This window comes from Lepidochelys kempii, chromosome 14, assembly GCF_965140285.1.
Source record: "Lepidochelys kempii isolate rLepKem1 chromosome 14, rLepKem1.hap1, whole genome shotgun sequence".
Lineage (NCBI taxonomy): Eukaryota > Metazoa > Chordata > Testudines > Cheloniidae > Lepidochelys > Lepidochelys kempii.
In genome coordinates this window covers 22,196,448-22,215,565 of record NC_136393.1, presented here as the reverse complement: position 1 = coordinate 22,215,565, position 19,118 = coordinate 22,196,448, and the positions used below count along the sequence as shown (strand labels likewise).

Genomic DNA, 19,118 nt, shown 5'->3' with positions numbered 1-19,118 from the left:
AAGTTACAGAAAACAGGAATAAACCTCCCTCTTAACACAGGGAAAATTCACATAAAACAAAAGATAAACTAATCTGCCTTGCCTGGCTTACCTATACTGGTTGCAATATTGGAGACTTGGATTAGGATGGGTTGGAGAAGATGGATTTCTGTCTGGCCTCTCTCAGTCCCAAGAGAGAACAAAAATGTAAACAAAGAGCACAAACAAAAGCCATTCCCCCTCCAAGATTCAAAAGTATCTGGTTCTCTTATTGGTCCTTTGGGTCAGGTGCCAGTCAGATGAGCTGAGCTTCTTAACCCTTTACAGGTAACAGGATGTTGCCTCTGGCCAGGAGGGATTTTATAGCACTGTATACAGAAAGGTGGTTACCCTTCCCTTTATATTTATGACACCATCCGAGCAGGGCCATCAACTTCAAATGAGCTCACTCAGCTGCTTTAGCACCTAAGCATACGCAGGATCACGGCCTCGGCACTGGAATCTAATGTATGTCTCTTGCAATGCTGCACACCCAAACATAACAACCCTCTGCTAGTGAATGAGGCTGGATGAAGTGCAAAACAAGTTAAAACTGCTGCCTCTCACTTTGTGTTTGTCCAGCGCCTAGCACAATAGGAACCTGATCTCAGTTGGGGCCAGCAGGTGCTATTGTAATAAATAATAAAACCGTCAACTGTCTGAACGCATTTCATTAACTAACGTTACAGGTGACAGCTGAGCCACTGTAACCAAGGGAAAGTAAAAAAAAACATTTTTCCCCTCTCCATTTTCAGTTTGTTTCCACTGGGCATTTGGCAGCACTACTGTATTGTCAGTTTCGCCTTTTTCTCACATGGTGAGTCAGTTGCTTCTACTGTTCCTGCAGGTCTTTCATGCAGCAACCAAGGAGAGGAAGACATTTGTAAGGAAAAGAGAACTGTGAAAGCACAAGAATTGGCAGGGGCCTTCGGGGACAGGTGTGAAACCTGAGACGACTTGGAAACATTTTTTAAGTGACTACATCTCAAGCTGACAAGCATCCTTTTGAACAGAACAATGCCTTTCCAGCGAGTCCTGTGCCCCAAGGAGCTCTCCCTCTCATGGCTGCTTCTATGGTCTTTTGCTGGCTTTTTGCATCCCCCGGCCACAACACAGAGAGCTTGCCAAACAATCCCGCAGCCTTTGCATTTGCAATCGGGAACCCCTCCGACCACATGGCTTAGCCCTGCTCAGGCTTTGCCATGCAGCCCACAGCCTTGGGCAGTAACCTCCTATTGTTTCTAGCCATCATTATGTAAAAGGACTTAATTGCTCCTTGGAGTTTAGTCTAAAAGAAGGGAGCTTAGCACACCCCCAACCAGGTCAGTGATTGTCTAATGACCAAAGACCCACCTGATGGCAGCCAGTAACACTTTCCAATGCACTACTATTATTTAAAAGGGCCTCAGATAAAAGACTTGCATATCAGAGCAAAAAAGTACAAGTGCATTTAATTTAATCTATTTACTGTTGAATGAGCTGAACTGGAAAATTTCATTTGTTTTCCCTAGCAAGGGTGGAAGCCGAAACCAGCAGCTTCTGCAGAAGAATACAAACTGCCATTTAACAAAATGAATGTCTCTAAGACTCAGGGTTATGAAACTGATCTTCCAAATCGAAGCACATAAATCGATGCAGTGCTGTCTGCCAGAGTCTGCAGGCAGCCTTTCTGGCTCTACTGCTGTCCCTACACTTTCCCAAGTTGCAGCAGAGTGAAATTGACAAAGCTCAGGTCAGTTTCCCGGCAGCACCATTCAGAACCCTCAGGGCACAGCCAAGTGGTGAGGAATCATGGCAGTTTCACACTGCAGCTGCTAGGGAAAGGTTTATGCAGCAGCAGAAGCTGGAGTAATTCTGATACTGGCAGGCCCGTTTCACACCTCTATTACAGTTTCTGTTTTTAACTCCTATGCTAAAAAGCAGCCACTAGCATGAACTGTCGTGCACATTTTGATGCAAATCCACCAGAGCTAAGCTCCTAATACAGATGATCCTTTATAGCCTTTATTTCCTTTAAATCCTACGTGGGGGAAGGAATTGCCAGTCTTCTGGAAAGATTAAATTGTTTTCTGGGACAAAAGTTCCTCAAAAGACCTGAATCAAATTAAACCGGCTTCTTCCAGGATATTATCCTTCCCCCTTAAAGCAGCCAATACATATTTAAAGGAACAGTGGGGAGCAGCCATACAGATGTCTGCATCTGTTTCAGAATGTGGACCAGAGGCCTGCTGTTATCTGTGAGCATGACTCCCATCCCTGAAGATGGGAGTCGGGGGAAGGATACCTCGGAAATGAGATTTTGGGGTGGGTGAGGCAGTAAGGCACCTTGGATCCAAAGAGGCAAGCAACCAGTGGATTAAATGCAAATCATTTGTTCCTTGTGAGTTAACTGCCCTGGGGAAACATACAAACAAATAATCCACCGTGTCTTTTTTGTTTATTATGCTATATTCACTGCTGAGTGGCAATGTCTGCTCAGTGCACAGCAGCAGTGGGGAAGCCAAATAAAATGCTTGGCTGCATTTGGAAAAGAGGAGAGAGAGAGAGACAACATGGAAACGTATATCAGTGCCTTGGGGGTAACTGCAGGGCACACACACACCTTGAATAGCATGGCCTGCGTGGGCCCCACTCATCCCAGCGAGGGCAAGGAAAAAGCTCCTTTAAAAGGGATAAGGGTTAGGCAGGCGTGACGCCCACCCAGAGCATTCTGGGAATGCCATGATATGGGACACCTCTTAAGCCAGGTCTACACTACAGACCTATATTGGTTTAAGTACGTCGCTCAGGGGTGTGAAAAATCCACCCCCCTGCGAGACACAGTTCTACCAACCTAGCCCCCCCATCCCGGGTAAACAGGGCTATCGTCAGGAGAGCTTCTCCCATCCACATAGTTATCTCCCTCTCAGGGAGGTGGGTTAACTACGCCAATGGGAGAAGCCCTCCTATCAGCGTAGGAGCATCTCCACTAAAGCATTCCAGCAGTGCAGTTGTGTCGCTGTCATGCTGGATGTGAAGCCAAGCCCTTAGTGCCCACACAGCAGGCTTACAGCGACAGACTCCAGGTTTCTGAGGCCAGACACCCAGCACCAGAACGTGTAGCCTCTTTGCCTGGAGAACCCTGGGTACTGCTCTCTGACTGAGCTGGGGTTCGTGGCACCATTTCTTAACCACAGAGCATTGGGTCAGGCTCATTTTGACATGCCTCTGGCCTGGAGGAAGAGAGAGAGACCCTCCCTATGTCAAAATATCCCTTAGCCTAGTGGAAGGTGCACTGAGCTGGAAGCCAGGATACCATGAATTCAAGTCTCACCAGCTCCACCCATTGCTGTTCATATTTACCTGCACTTCACCCCCCTTCACACCTTGTACATCCGCCTTAGGAATCAGCTGAGTATTAGCCACCTCACGTCAAAAATAAGGGAACTGAAATGTTACACAAGTTCATTGTAATGACCAGGCCCCTGATAACAGCAGCCCCTACTCACAGCCACTACTCTAGCCACACTCTCTCTCTCAGAAAGAAGCTGCCAAATATATGTACTTGGGTGTGTCGTCTGAAACCACTGTTCTGTCCACAGGACCGGGCTACCTTCCCAAAGCCAGGAACGGAGCCCAGCATTCCTGACCCCGCTCTGACCACTAGAGTACACTCCCCCTCCGGAACTGGGAATACCACCCAAGTCCTAACTGGCCATTGTACCGCTGTCTAGCAAATAGCTGTGTAACTCCTTGGCAAATCTCTATGAAGTGCCTCCATAATAATCACTTAGGAGTGAGAGCCCCAGCTGGTGTAGATCAGCTCCACTGAAGCCAATGGAGCTAAGCCGATTTACCCCAGCTGGGAATTTATCTGCCCCACTACTTCTGTACTGATTTTGGTCTGAAAAGATCCTAGAGCAGATTACAAATTATGTACATGCTACTAAGATGCAGCGTCTCTAGGGTGAAGCAGAACAACAACGAGGGGAAAGGGGGAAAACCCGGCTATTACAAACCACGTCATGGGATCGTTACAGACAAATGAAAGCAAGTGACTTATGTTGGGGACACGATCCACAGAGAAAGAAGGCTGTTACTTCGTGACAGCTGTTTGCTGTGGGAGGGGCTGGTGAGTTTCAGTCCCGATATCACCAAAGCCCTCCTACAACAGACAGGAACTGGCAACCTCAGCACTGAGACCCGGGGTTAGATGGATGAACAGCTCTCCCTCCAGCTCAGCGGCCCCTCCCGTTCAGATGCATTGCAGGAAGCTCGCCCAGCTGCAACCTACACTGGACCTGTGTGAGGACATCACCTCTTCGGGACGATCCTTTACTCAGCACCACATTTAGTGATCATTAAACAGAAGTTCCAACCTCCATCCATTCCTCAGCCTCCGTAGTCAACCCCGTTCTGACCACTGCCAAGTCCCTTTCACCTGCAGCCCCCCTCCAGCACGGCTCTCCACGTGGCCATACCAAGCCCTGCTTGCTCTCCCAGACAGCACTGACGAACCTCCTCATGGGACCGCTTCCGAATGTGCTGCTCCCCAGGTCTGTGCCTCCAGCCATCGCCTCGTATCCCAGCACCTGGGTCTGCTACCACATGCCCCACCCATCCCGCTCCCATGGAAATCCATGGCAGGACTTGTGGACTTCAAAGGGAGCAGAACCAAATCGCATGCATACCTCTGGCATGTCTCAGTGCCAGGCCTAGAGAGGGCAGTTCTCTCGCTCCCCTTTGTTATACCTAATGACATTAAAAAATTGACAAAATTCATTCCAATAGTTGCCTATTTATTTATTAAAACTGATGGCTCCAAAAATCAATACACATGACTAAATAACCTCTGTTTTCCTGGCTCTTGAACTTCTGGCCACCCCACAGTATTTTGGCCAATAGCATAGCAGGATTCAATAGAGAATTAGACACCTATATGAATGCTGAGACTATCCATGCTAGGATTAGACAACATACCAAAGAGACTGGCTGAGAGATACAAACACTCATAGGCTTGGAGCATAAGCCAACCGTTAACTGACCAGGGGTAGGAAGAGATTTCCTCTGAAGAATCACATACTGGTCACTGTCGGATACAGGATGCGGGCTTGATGTGGATGCAATTCATACGTTCCTAGGACAGAAGGCTCTCAGCAAATGAGTAAAGCAAGCACCCTGCAGAGCGACGCTAAGACCAAGCCATCTGTTTAGGGAGGGCCGGGACCCCACATACTCACACTGCAAAAGAGATGGAACAGTGATTTAGCTCTGCTCCAGCTGAGGTCCCAGAAGTACATGCCTTCAAATCAGCACACACTTTGTTCACCAGCTATCTCAGCAAGCCGCCTGGCTTCCAACAGCTGGCTCCACATGTGCAGTAGGTTATCGGTCAGGATTCCAGATTCCACAGAGCAAGTGTCTCAGCGGGGTCTGCTCGACTCACAGTTCAGATCCAGAGGCTGGCATAGTTACAATGGTAAATCCAGTCTTGCCAACTCCTGCGATTTTATCCCCAGCCTCGTGACAGCTGATGCTCTTTGCAAAGTTTCAGCTTCCGGAGCCAGGTGATGATGTAAGAACCTCAACTTCCATTGAAACAAAGAAGGATGTTTCTAGCCCTCGTGGCTGTGGAGAAAAGCCAGAAACATGATCCCCAAAGGCTCTGAAACCAGAAGGGAAATACCCCCAAAGTGAGAAACATCTCATGACTTTTCAGGCACTCTCATGATTCCTAAACACTTGGGGCGGGTAGTGCTGTAAACCCCCCCTCACACACATCCCCACCCCCACCGAGCATCTGATGCTGCTTGCCATACTATCTCACTCTCGTTGAGAGCACGCCTCAAAAGTCACCTCTCCCCTCTAGCCCAGCTTCACCGCAGCCTTCACTCTGGACAGTGCGCCTAATCGTCATCTGATCACTTGAGAACTACACCAAGCAACAGGCAGATGTGACAAGTGCATCGTAAGATCCTTCCCTGCTGTTCCCTGCCACGCTCCTCAGGCCCTTCCTGTGCAACGGCTAATTTAAGACCTGATCCCTTTAATGACATCAATGCCGGTGGATCCGAATGCCCCTGCAGAAACCCATCTACTTCAGGGGCCCCTCTGTGCAGCACTCACTGCACGATCCAGACCTGAGATCGTAAGCACCTTGGGGCAGGGAATCTATCGTTTCTTCTCTGCAAAGTGCCATGCAGTTTTATAGTGCAACAGCAACTCAACCCAGGGCCGATGCAATCCCTCGCTGTGCATGGTGAAGGTCTAACAGAGGACCCGTTCAGTCCCCCTCCTCCAAAAGCAAAAAGAAATAAAAATGACATCATTGCGAGTCTGAGCTGATTGGATTTTTCTTGGGATTTCAAACCTTGCATCCGACAGCCCTTGAGTAAGGTCCGTGTTTTGTGAGTTGGGTGCACAGCACCTAGCACAAAGGGGCCCCAAGCACTGACTGGGGCCACTGCTCGGTGTGATCTGGTGTCATAGAAAGTGAGGCACTTAAGCATGAGTGCAAGTTCCATCCTGAATCAGAACATGTGGCAAGACAGCATCGCATTGCATCCCAGAGCTGCATAGCAAACGACATAAAAACAACAAACCTCCGTGAGCTAATGCAAAACAGAGCAGTCACAGGGGCCGGGTTACCAGAGGCCGCCAGGGTCACTCCGTTTGTGGTTGTGAACTGCACAGACGCAAAAGCAGAGACATGACACCCCAACAGATCGCTCGGAATGGTGAACTCCGTTTTGGGCAGCTTACAAGTGTGACGTGAACTGAGCCAATTCACGGGCTTGTTATTTTCAAGACCATCACTCCAATGGTTAGAAAGCGTATGAGATTCTGACAACAAACAGGTTAGAAGCCAAAATACACTGCCCTGGGGATGCATTTTCTGGGTTATAACGTTCCACAAAACCCACCCAGCCGCCCTCCCCTTCCATTGCCCCTGCACCTCTCTGACAGTTAAAAGAACTTGTTTAATTAGAGAAAGAAAAGAAAGAAATCTCTCCCCCTTTCTCTCTATATAGACAGCCGTTGCAAAATCTTGGAGAATTATACAACAATAAACCAAACCATGTCTTTGGACACAGTCCCAGATAGCACATCAGATCACGCAGAGTATTCCCGATGTTCCCAAGCTCCATCCAATCCTAGCAAGCATAACCCTAGGGATGGGTGTAGGACAACCAATCGAGATCCTATCCCACGGTGAGTTGCCCCGGGCATCCCCCACGCCCAAACTGACTTTGATGGGATCCATCTGCATAGAGCTCATTGCAGAATCAGGACCAACCCTGCCAGCTCCATCCAGGCACCAGCCAACCGGATTCAGCCTGAGATAAGTTCAGTGTCAAAGCCAAAACCCGGAGAAACTGATATGGGGTCTGCAATAGTCCAAGAACGACATCCAGTCATCAAAGAAACAGAACAATGTTCATCCCCACAGTGGAGTTTAACTGGCACCACAAAGAGCCTCCTTAATCAATCAGTCCAGGTGGATAGGACTGGACCAGGCCTGGCCACAACACAACATAGCTGACGCTTAGTCTGGCTTCTTTGTGCCTTTTATCAGTGGCACCATCTTTGGGGAGCGTCGCTAAAGCCCTGATCTGGCCACAGCTGTGCATGCCCACCCCCCCGCAGAGCCCCATTTCACTGCAGGATCGGGGCCTGACTCCAGAGTCCAAAGCAAACTTCATTGGCTGGCCGGGTTGTGCCCTGTTTACCGCTGGGCTCTTGCCTGCTGCCAGCATCTCTCTCCCTTCCCAGCCTTTCCAACACCTGCTCTAACCTCCTCTCTAGCCCCTGCGAACTCCTACTGCCGCTGACCCCCTCAGGAAGGCCAGGCGAGTGGGAGCCCAGCGAGAGGCTGCCAGCAGAGATCTCACCCTCCAGAAAACGCCACGGAGGAATAAAGGACGGGGCACGCCAGTGAATACGCAGGGACAGCCATCCAGGTGAGGCGCATCTGGAAAAATCCACCGCACCGATACCATAGCCCAAGCCAGCAGGCTCCTAACACAACCCGTCAGGCCAAGGAGCAGCCTGACAAGGTACAAGGCACCCACTGCGCAGGGTACCGATGGGCACTGCACAGCCCCAGCCTGTGTCCAGCCCCAGCAGCAGCTCGCCTGGGGGGTATCCGAGGAATAAGAGAGAAGCCAAGCGATTGACTGGCGGATTTCCCGGGGGGAAGGAGGCTGGGTAGGGAGGGGGGAAACTACACACAGGTCTGGGAGCTGCGAGGCCACTCGCAGAGAGTTAGCAAATACCTGGCAGGGACGCAAGCCGAGCAGGGCGCCCCGATCCCACGGGGAGGGGCGCGGCACGCAGCGGGAGGAAGGGCCCCTGGCTGGGAAGTGACCGGACACACGAGTGTGTGGGGGGGAGGGGTTCCCCAGGCTGCTGCCCCCCACCCGCAGCAGGGCCCCGGTTCGGTCCCGCTCCCCTCCCCGCCGGGCCGCCCCTTACCTGCCCACGGTCTGGTTGGCGAGCTGCCGCATGCGGTTGAATTGCTTCTTCATCTCGGCAGCGAGCCGGGGGCCGGAGCGATCCGCGAGCAGCCGGGCGGTTACATGGCTCCCGACGGGAGAGCGGCGGCTCGGGCGCTGCGGCTGCGGCGGCGGCGGCGGGCGGAGCGGGCAGCCTGGGGCCGGCAGCGTCTCACCGCCCCCATCCCGGCCGCGCTGCGATGCTCCCGGGCGGCGGCGGCAGCTCCCACCCCCTGCTCAGCGCATCCTGCGGCATGGAGCTGGCGCGGCTCCGCGCCCCTCCTGCTCCCACCTTCGCGTCGCCCCTGCAGGCTGCTGAGCGCCTCGCCGGGGCAATGGCGGCTGCTACTGCGGCTGCTCGCCGGGCCCGGGCCGGGGGTCTGGGAGATGTAGTTCGGCGCCTCTCACCCCCTCCCAAGCCGCCGCAAGGGGGCGCGCTGCAGAGGGGTAATTAGCAATTACCGCCCCTCTCTCCGTGTCATCGCAGGGAGGGCCCAAGCCAAGCGCCCAGCAGACTGGGGAAGGGATCCCTGCCCAGCAAAGGGCCCTGCCACTCCCCCCAGGGCAAACATTCTGCTGCCTGCAGCATCCCCTCCAAGCCTCTGAAAGACCTGAGTGGGACAGGGACTCGAGGCCCAGAGATCAGCAGGCTGGGTCTGGGGAATGCTCTGCCCCCAAAGCAGTGACACAACCGGGGGACTCCTTCTCCCTAGGTCTTCACTTTCCCTGTTTGGCTGGTTGGGGAGCAGGTGGGGTTTTGTGCGTTCAATTCAAAGGCAAGCCTTTAATATGTTAAAAGTTGCAGAATTCACCTTATTTATCTATGTCCATACATGCCAATCTATTTTATAGACATGTGGGACTGGAAGGAACCTCGAGAGGTCATCTAGTCCAGTCCCCTGCACTCACAGCAGGACTAAGTATTAACTAGACCATCCCTGGCGGGAGTTTGTCTAACTTGCTCTTAAAAATCTCCAATGATGGAGATTCTGCAACCTCCCTTGGCAATTTATTCCAGTGCTTAACCATCCTGACAGGAAGTTTTTTGTAATGTCCAACCTAAACCACCCTTGCTGCAATTTAAGTCCAGTGCTTCTTGTCCTATCCTCAGAGGTTAAGGAGAACAATTTTTCTCCCTCCTCTTGATGATAATCTTTTATGTACTTGAAAACTGTTATCATGTCTCCTCTTGATCTTCTCTACAGTCTAAACAAACCCATTTTTTTCAGCTTTACCTCATAGGTCCTGTTTTCTAGATCTTTAATCATTTTTGTTGCACTTCTCTGGACTTTCTCCAATTTGTCCGCATCTTGGACACGTGGCACCCCGGAACGGGACACAATACTCCAGTTGAGGCCTAATCAGTGTGGAGTAGAGCGGAAGAATTACTTCTCGTGTCTTGCTTACAATACTCCTGCTAATACATCCCAGAATGATGTTTGCTTTTTATTGCAATGGTGTTACACTGTTCACTCACATTTAGCTTGTGATCTACTATGACCCCCAGATCCCTTTCCACAGTACTCCTTCCTAGGCAGTCATTTCCCATTTTGTACGTGTGCAACTGATTGTTCCTTCCTAAGTGGAGTACTTTGCATTTGTCCTTACTGAATTTCATCCTATTTACTTCACACCATTTCTCAGTACGTAGTCCCTTTGTGGCAGGTGGTCAGAGCTCGGCGACACCATCAGAGAGCTTATCTTGGGCAAGCCTCAGAAAATCACCATCAAGCCCACGACATCAGGACTGTGCAGACAGCCAGCATTTCCACCCACAAAAATGGTATGAAATGATGTTATGTTTGTGCAAGCCTTCTACAGGACTGTGAAGACTGCACTGAAACCAGCTTAGCATCTTCGCAGGGCACACGTATGCGTTTCAGCTTGGTCCAGTGGCTAGCTGTCTCGGGAGAGCAAGCCTGGTGCTCTGGAACAGCTCCAAATGAAGTTCCAACAGGACCCCTTGTCGTGTGACACCTCTCAGAGCATACTCTCACTAGGGCAAGCCTCCTTCCCTTCAGCGCCTCCTGGGTCTGACCTCAGGGCATTCAACGCCCCTGTTTCATGCCATGAGCTCCCCACAGTGAATCCATCTGGATGGGACACCCGGGGAAGCATTATATGCCCCAAAGGGCCATGCACCCCAACTTTGCAGTCAGCAGTGACTCCCAGACAGTGGTGTAAAACAGAAGGGTTTATTAGTCATCCGGAACACAGCGTAGAGCAGATCTTGTTAGCACAGAAAGTAGGAACATTTAGTAAAGTCCATCTTGGGGAGACCCAGAGCCGTGAGCTCTCCCCCTGAGTCCCAAACCTGGAGACTGCCCAGCTTCCAGCAGCCCACCCTCAGTCATGCCCATTTGCATGTCCTCCATTTCAGGCAAACTGGTCACCTCGCCTCCACCTCTCTCTCTGTTCTCCAACTCCTCCAGCTGGCTCTTGCAAAGGATGGGCCCCAGTCATTAGTTGCCAAGATACAGTGTGTCAGGCCACTGTCTGGGCCAAGAGAGCTAGACAGCCATCACACCTGCCCTCTAGGGGTCGCTGCAACAACTACACACCCTTGTCCCACCACCTAGATACTTGTACAACACATAGGGGAAACTGAGGCACACACAGTACTCATGCAAAACATTAAGAACATTCCCGCTTCGTCACACTAGTGCACTGAACTAAGAACCAGGAGACTTGGGTTCTAGTCAGAGCTCTGTCACTTACCTGCTCTGTGATGGGCCAATAACTCTATGCTTCAGTTTCCCCATCTGTGAAGTGAGACCAACCCTCCCTTGGGATCTGTGGCTGAAAAACAGTCTATGAGAGGCTGGTATTGTTATCTCTAGGAGTCAAAGCCCCTGCAGCCTCCATTGAAATCAAGGGGAGTTTTAGGTATTCAGCTATTGTGATGTAGGCTATTGTGTGCACTTAATAGATTACAACTGACAGCAGAGCCGAGCCCACTGAATAGGTCTTTGTCATATTAGACACTTGAAGAGGTGCAATCATTTTGAATTTTACATATTTGCTTTTTTTTTTATTTTAAATACATCCCAGCTCACCACTAGGAAATCAGAAGACACAATGCAGTAGCTTGCAATTTTTGTTGTCCCCGAATTACCACAATGCTCCATCTACTGGTCAGCAAGTGCTATGCACAGGGCTGAGCTAACGGTGAAGGATTCTGATGCATAAACAAAGATGCCTGGGCCTCATAACAAACTGGGGAAGGGTTGCTAAATTGTTTAAAAAACTAATTAACCCCCCCCCCAGCCATGTTTATTTCAGCTCTTTGGAAACTCAGGAGAAAAATTAATGTTTGCCTGATGGAAAAAGCCAGGAAATTCCGTGCTAAGGGTAAAGCTCTGTCCTCAACTCATCTTGCTGAGTTAGCTACTGCAGCCCATTTACTGATATGTTAACGCCTACAGATCTTGAGATCTGTAGGGGGCAGTGTGGTGAGTTAAGGATGTAGCACCCTGTTTCAATGTGAGTTTCTCCTCTCTTTCCTAGGTCTGATTTGAGGACAGTCAGGCTTGTGGGGAAGAGGATTTGGAAAAATTGGATCTGCTTTTCTCCTGACATTTGTTTGCAAAATCTGTAGGATTTTTATAGGATTTATTTTTTCTCCAAAACATTTGTTTCCGGTTGGAGAATCACTACCAGTAACCCAGTGTTTATGACCATAACAAACCACTGTGTGCAGCCGTGCAGCCATAAACACTACCAGTAACAATAACAAACCAGTGTCTTCACTCAGTTTACAGGCCCAATCCTTCAAGCACCTACATGACAAAACCAGCTCCCGTTGACTGTTTAATGGAGGTCTAGGTGCGGCGTGTTTACAGGATCAGGACTTTCATGAGCAACCCTACACTAACTGAACTGGTGGTATGTTGGAAAGGAAGCAGGTTTTTTCAGTTATTTGCTAGGAAGAGTGTGAAACATCACAAATAGATATTTTCAGTGACTTTAGCACTCAGGGAAAGTAGCAGGCTGGTAGCTGTGGGGAAGAAATAGCATTAACAATGAATAGTACTAATGGGCCTAATTTAGCACTGGTGTATGAGACGCAACCGATTTCGACTGAATGGTTCTTGCTCATGCCAAGGCTGTGTTAGGCCCAGAAACTGACACCAGTCTAGCACTTTTCATCCCACAATGCTTTGCAACCAACACTAGCACAGCATGGAGCTTTCACAGGAAGTAAAAGCTACAGTTGAGGCCCTGATCCTACCCCAGGATCTGCTAGCTTGGAGCCCTACACCCCTGGGGAAATCCAGCAAGACTCTGCATAAACACAGGGGCCAAGGATAGTGGATCTTGATACAAGACCAAGCCCTAAGGATGCAACTCAACTGCCATTTTAATCCCTTGTTTTTACTCACTGGGAGATATTTAAGCAATTTCCCTTTTGGGAGGAAACTTTCCAAACTTGGTCTCAGCCCAAGAATGAATACATATGTATGTGTATGTGTGTAAGATCTGTCTTAGATCCACTCAGGAAATACACAACTGGGGATATAACTATACTTTAGTCCCATTTTTCCATTGTTGTTGTTATTTGTAGTAGAGTAGCACCTACATGTCCCATTGTGCTAGGCGCTGTACAAATGCAGAGTATGAGACGATCCCTGCTCTAAAGAGTTTACAACCAAAGGCCTCAATCCTGCAAAGACTTACGCAGGTGCTGAACTTTCTGCACTACTGAAGTCAAGTGTGTGCACAAGCCTTTGCAGGACCTGGGCCTACATAGACAAGACAAAAGGTGGGAGAAAGGAAATGGAGACAGTGGAGCTGTGCAGAGGAACTGGCCCGTGGAAATCAAAAGAGCACAGCATGGTGGAGAAGAGACTAATTTAGCTGGGGCTCTCAATGAAGGTGCCAGATGGATGGGGATACCTGTTCCCTGGGAACTGAAATGAGCCCAACAAGCCACTGAAAAGCAAACTGGCCCCAGGAAAACCACACATGGAAGACTGTGAGATGTCCAACACAGCCCTGCTGATTGAATCTGGGTCCCAGCTGACCTTCAGCTGGGTTGGGGCTAACTGCTCTACAGGCTGTAGAATCAGTTGCAAGCAAAGGCAGCAGCTGATTTCACAAGATACACAGCAATATCAGCCAGGTACCAGAAAACAGCTCCCAGCCCCACCACCTGGAGTCATGAGAGATTTGATAGAGTTTCAGAATAACAGCCGTGTTAGTCTGGTAATAGCTTATCTAAAGTGATCACTCTCCTTACAATGTGTATGATAATCAAGTTGGGCCATTTCCAACACAAATCCAGGTTTTCTCCCCTCCACCCCCCACAAACCCATTCTCCTGTTGGTAATAGCTTATCTAAAGTGACCACTCTCCTTACAATGTGTATGATAATCAAGGTGGGCCATTTCCAGCACAAATCCAGGGTTTAACAAGAATGTTTGGGGGGGGGGGGGTAGGAAAAAAGGAGGGGAAATAGGTTACCTTGCATAATGACTTAGCCACTCCCAGTCTCTATTCAAGCCTAAGTTAATTGTATCCAATTTGCAAATGAATTGCAATTCAGCAGTCTCTCGCTGGAGTCTGGATTTGAAGTTTTTTTGTTGTAATATTGCAACTTTCATGTCTGTAATCGCGTGACCAGAGAAATTGAAGTGTTCTCCGACTGGTTTATGAATGTTATAATTCTTGACATCTGATTTGTGTCCATTTATTCTTTTACATAGAGACTGTCCAGTTTGACCAATGTACATGGCAGAGGGGCATTGTAACAACAATCCTTGCAACAAAGCCCGTTGCCAACTGTGCCCACATATCTATTCAGGGGACACCATCACAGGGCCTAATAACATCAGCCACACTATCAGAGGCTCGTTCACCTGCACATCCACCAATGTGATGTATGCCATCATGTGCCAGCAATGCCCCTCTGCCATGTACATTGGTCAAACTGGACAGTCTCTACGTAAAAGAATAAATGGACACAAATCAGATGTCAAGAATTATAACATTCATAAACCAGTCGGAGAACACTTCAATCTCTCTGGTCACGCGATTACAGACATGAAAGTTGCGATATTACAACAAAAAAACTTCAAATCCAGACTCCAGCGAGAGACTGCTGAATTGCAATTCATTTGCAAATTGGATACAATTAACTTAGGCTTGAACAGAGACTGGGAGTGGCTAAGTCATTATGCAAGGTAACCTATTTCCCCTTGTTTTTTCCTACCCCCCCACCCTCCTCAGACGTTGTTGTTAAACCCTGGATTTGTGCTGGAAATGGCCCACCTTGATTATCATACACATTGTAAGGAGAGTGGTCACTTTAGATAAGCTATTACCAGCAGGAGAGTGGGGTGCGGGGAGGTATTTTTTCATGCTTTGTGTGTATAAAAAGATCTTCTACACTTTCCACAGTATGCATCAGACGAAGTGAGCTGTAGCTCACGAAAGCTTATGCTCAAATAAATTGGTTAGTCTCTGAGGTGCCACAAGTCCTCCTTTTCTTTTTGATAAGAGTTTGTTTTTCTATCAAAACCTTATTCACGCTTCCTGTTGCCCCTGTGCCTGGCATTCCCAGCGGCGTGTTTGTAATGGCACACACACTGGGCTAGATCCTCAGTGGAGCTCCAGCCCCCTGTGTGTACCCGGCACGGCTGACTTACGGAAGACTACGCTCCTGTCCTCGGAGCCAACGGATTGCATGCTAAATGCTAAAGGGATCCCAGGAGCCCCGGTGCCCCCGGTCCAGCCCCAGCGTCTCTGTTACATGCGGTGACCATTTAAAGCCCTTTCTGAATTAATCAGCAGCTTCCCTGCTACTCTCTCCTGTAATCGCTGTTCATTTCGGATGCGCAATTGTTGCATAGCACACAACCAATAGATTCTTTTGTCTAATGGTCTCTTCATCTGGTGTCATTATAGCTCCTCAGACATTTCTATTGGCAGAGGCTGGGCGGAGCCGGCAGGCACCCAGACAGGGTAGGTGAGAGTTGAATTTGGGGGCATTACCCGACTCCGGGTCAGGGGAAGGCGCATGCATGTCACAAGTCACGTCCGGAATGCTCCTTTGACTCTCATCATCCTGTAATGGCCCAAACTGCACTTACTCTGCTGCTAGCGATGGTATTCTGGGCCATCGTTGTAGGGTACTACAGTATTGTGGGCCAGTACTGTCGGATACTGCAGTATTCTTTTGAATAAGGGAAATAACAGCACATAGAATATCAGGGTTGGAAGGGACCCCAGAAGGTCATCTAGTCCAACCCCCTGCTCAAAGCAGGACCAATTCCCAGTTAAATCATCCCAGCCAGGGCTTTGTCAAGCCTGACTTTAAAAACCTCTAAGGAAGGAGATTCTACCACCTCCCTAGGTAACGCATTCCAGTGTTTCACCACCCTCTTAGTGAAAAAGTTTTTCCTAATATCCAATCTAAACCTCCCCCATGTTAATGCACATATCCGTGCTGGTTTCAGATGGAGCCAAGGGGTCTGTTTAGTGCAGCGAAGCCCTCTGGGGCTGCTGCTATACCATCCCTTATGCCCCACTGCTATATCAGTCACTGTGCCCATCCCCTCTGCTATACCATGCACCATACCCATCTGGGAGTGTGTACTGGGAGGGGGGAAGTTTGTGTGTGTATGATTTGGGTGCTCCTTGCTCTAGAGTCCCCACTACAGGACCCATCCTGCCCTGGGAGAAGCCATTGACTTCAGCGTGAATAGGATCAGTCAGGCAGCCCTTAGCTCAGGCTGCTTGCCAGGCGTAGGCGTATCAGAACTCATTCCAAAAAAACCCTGCCTGGGTGTTTCTATTCTGGATCTTCCCAAATGTTAGTTTGCTAGTTCGTTTCCTCTTCCCCTCTGCCGATGCGGAGAAAGCCAGTGTCAGCAAGGAGCCGGCAGCTCTCCCAGCCTCTCCCTGGCGCCTGGCACAGGCAGATAAGGAGCCACACATTTCAGAGCCATGGTTATTCTCTTGGGTGTGCTTGATGCTAGGTATAGCACTGGCAAAGGAGGAGTGAGGGCTGAGATCAGGCCCTGGGATTATGGATGGAGCAGGTATGGTGCGGCAGAGGCAGAAATATGGAAATCCCTCCACTGCATATAAGTATGCACTGAATTAAACTCTTCCTCCCCTTCTGAGAAGGCACTTGTGTTATGCTTGTGGGGACTTATACTCCGGCAAATGCTCATTGCCACAATCCCTGCTTTGAAATTGGGGGTGTTTTAAATTGCAACATCCAACACTCTTATACTTGAGAATGCTGCCCATGCCCTGCTGAAAACGATCTGTGAAGAAACAATGGAGGACCTTCATTGCTAGCAGCATTAGAGTGTCAAGACCTCCCTGTCTAAGATGGGAGCCCTCTTTTGCCAGGCACTGTGTCTGCATATCCCCTGTCCTTAACAGCTTACAAACCAAACAGACAAGGGATGGGAGTGGGAACAGAGAAATGAAGTGACTTGCCAAAGGTCACATAATAGATTAGTATCAGAGCTGGCAGTAGACTAAAGGTCCCCAGTGTCATGGTCTAACCACGGGCCCATGCTGCCCACTTGTAGTACATCCTTTCTGTGTTCCTTTCCCTCTGACTTCCAGGGCCAGAGCCATTTGTAGGAACCGAGAACCCCTGTCATGAAGAGCTCATCTGCTGCTTATTCCACACTGGAGAGTCTGGATGGGACATCCTCACCTTGAGGCAGTCTGGGTGTCCCAGACAGCAGGAGCATCTTGCCAGCCTGTTTTCATGGCCGAGTTCCTAGTAATAAAGCATGGGCTTGTAAGCTCTTTGGGCTGGGACTGTCTGTATATTCTATTTGTGTACAGCACATGGCGCCCTGGGGCCTCAATCCCCGATTGCTACCTCTAGGTGCTATGCTGATTCACAACCCTCACACCCTTCCTTGCTGTTTGCAAAAGGGAAAGTAGCAACCAGGCATACGCTATGAAGGGGCATCTGCCACAACCACAGCAGTCATGAAAACATCTCTCATTTCTCACCAGGCATCTGCAGGTCTCTGATGCACAATGGGACGTCATTGGCAGAGACATGAGAAAGCCCTGGGACTAAATTTTTCCTTTGATCAAAAAGCTCGGCCACTCTTGCGATTATCTGGCATCTGTTCCCGTCTCCTGCAAGGGGAATTTCCACAGTGAGTATGACAGGCTGGCTGCATGGACAAGGAATCCAGTTAGACTGACTCCTGTATTGTCTCCTTCCTTTCATTATCCATGGAGCTGCCAGACCATGCCCTCCAGCACAGACAACTGCAGTATGAGCCACAGGGGAAGGAAATCCACCTGCTAGAGTGTAGAACTGATCAATGAAATGGTTTTTAATTGTTCACTTTATTAATATAACTTCATAAGCAAAGTTATATGAATGAAACAACATTCATTCATAAAACCCCAATAACTGGCTAATTGAGTTTCACTTTCAATCCAATTGCTGCTTAAATCGCTGAAACTTGCACTGTTTCAACATTGTAACTTCTGCTCACTGTTTGTCATTCATTACACTTGTCCATATTGTAACTCAAACTCTATTTTAACTTGTCCCAAACTCCATTTTAAAATGCTCTCTCCATTTTGTAAAAGCTTGCTGCAAAACCTTCATTTCTGCAAAACCCTGCTGTAATCTTATTAGCGTAGTTTAGATGTGTGAATGAGGTATGGATGGATGATGGAATCAACCTCTGGCCCCAGCCTGTCCTGATGAAATAAAGTGTAAACACCAAGGGCTGAAGATGCAGACAAGAGCCCTGACAAAGCAAGAGGAGTCCACCCTAAAAAGAAAAGAACAAAAGCACAATTGAAGAAACATCAAAGCCAGTCATGTCTGCAATTGACAGGTGATCAATCACACCAAACCCAGAAGCAGCATGACACAGCAAGACCTATAGACTCTGGATTCAAACTAAAGCCTACAAAAAGGATGGGTGAGATGGCAGACTTTGGAGGGTAACATCCTGCTGCCAACATGGAAGGGCATCGGTGCATGCCCAAGAGACCCAGCCCCTCCTTGGGCCTGGCTTTCCTGGCCAGTTAGCCGCCACAAGCTACGAACTCAAGCTACATTCAGGACTGGTAACTATATAGCAGCTGCACAACATTGGGGGTGGGGGGGAGGTGGTACACATAGGTATTAGATATTAGTTATTAGTCTTAAATCAAATTGTGTTATAATAAATGTGACATCTTGTCTTGTCCCCTGAAACGATCCTGTGTAGTTTTGTCGGCATGACAAGAGGAGAATCCCAGGCTATCTATGGCATTTATCTGGTCCCCGTTTCCAGGTACCTTATCACCACTCACTCTTTAATGTGTTTGTCCTCACTCACCCGGTAAGACAGGGCAGCGCTGTTACCCACACAGTACAGAGGGGGAACTGAAGCCTGGAGAGACTCAGGCCACATCTACTCCTGGAGGTTGGGGTGTGGTTCCCAGATCACTTAGCCATGCTCGCACGAGCTCTCATCTGAGCTAGCGCATTAAAAAGCCAACGTAGCAATGGGAGCACCTAGCCCGAGTACAAACCCACCTAGCCCCGTGGGGAGGTCCTCTGGGTGGCCAGCCTGTGCCACTGGGGCTACCCTATTCTTAAGCCTGCGAGCTCAGATGAGGGTATGTCTCTGCAACTGA

General features: G+C 49.2%; 1 protein-coding gene and 1 long non-coding RNA gene across 10 annotated transcripts in view; one reads left to right on the top strand and one right to left on the bottom strand.

The window, feature by feature from the left end:
• Window positions 1–8,858, bottom strand: part of ARHGAP44 (Rho GTPase activating protein 44) — a 153,003-nt gene extending 144,145 nt beyond the window's left edge. For 3 of the 9 annotated variants that reach the window (XM_073310155.2, XM_073310163.2, XM_073310164.2), the window contains exon 1: window positions 7,890–7,984. In XM_073310155.2, coding sequence (XP_073166256.1) covers window positions 7,890–7,969 — 80 coding nt within the window. In that variant the 5' untranslated portion in view covers window positions 7,970–7,984. Of the gene's footprint in view, window positions 1–7,889; window positions 7,985–8,472 lie in introns of those variants that run through there. The other 6 variants (XM_073310156.2, XM_073310158.2, XM_073310159.2 and 3 more) reach the window with 4 other exon arrangements.
• On the top strand, window positions 7,219–18,684 carry LOC140897452 (uncharacterized). Its single transcript, XR_012154736.2, has 3 exons — window positions 7,219–7,958; window positions 15,399–15,455; window positions 17,481–18,684. It is a non-coding gene; the product is annotated as an uncharacterized LOC140897452 (long non-coding RNA).
• The last annotated feature ends 434 nt before the right edge of the window (window positions 18,685–19,118 follow it).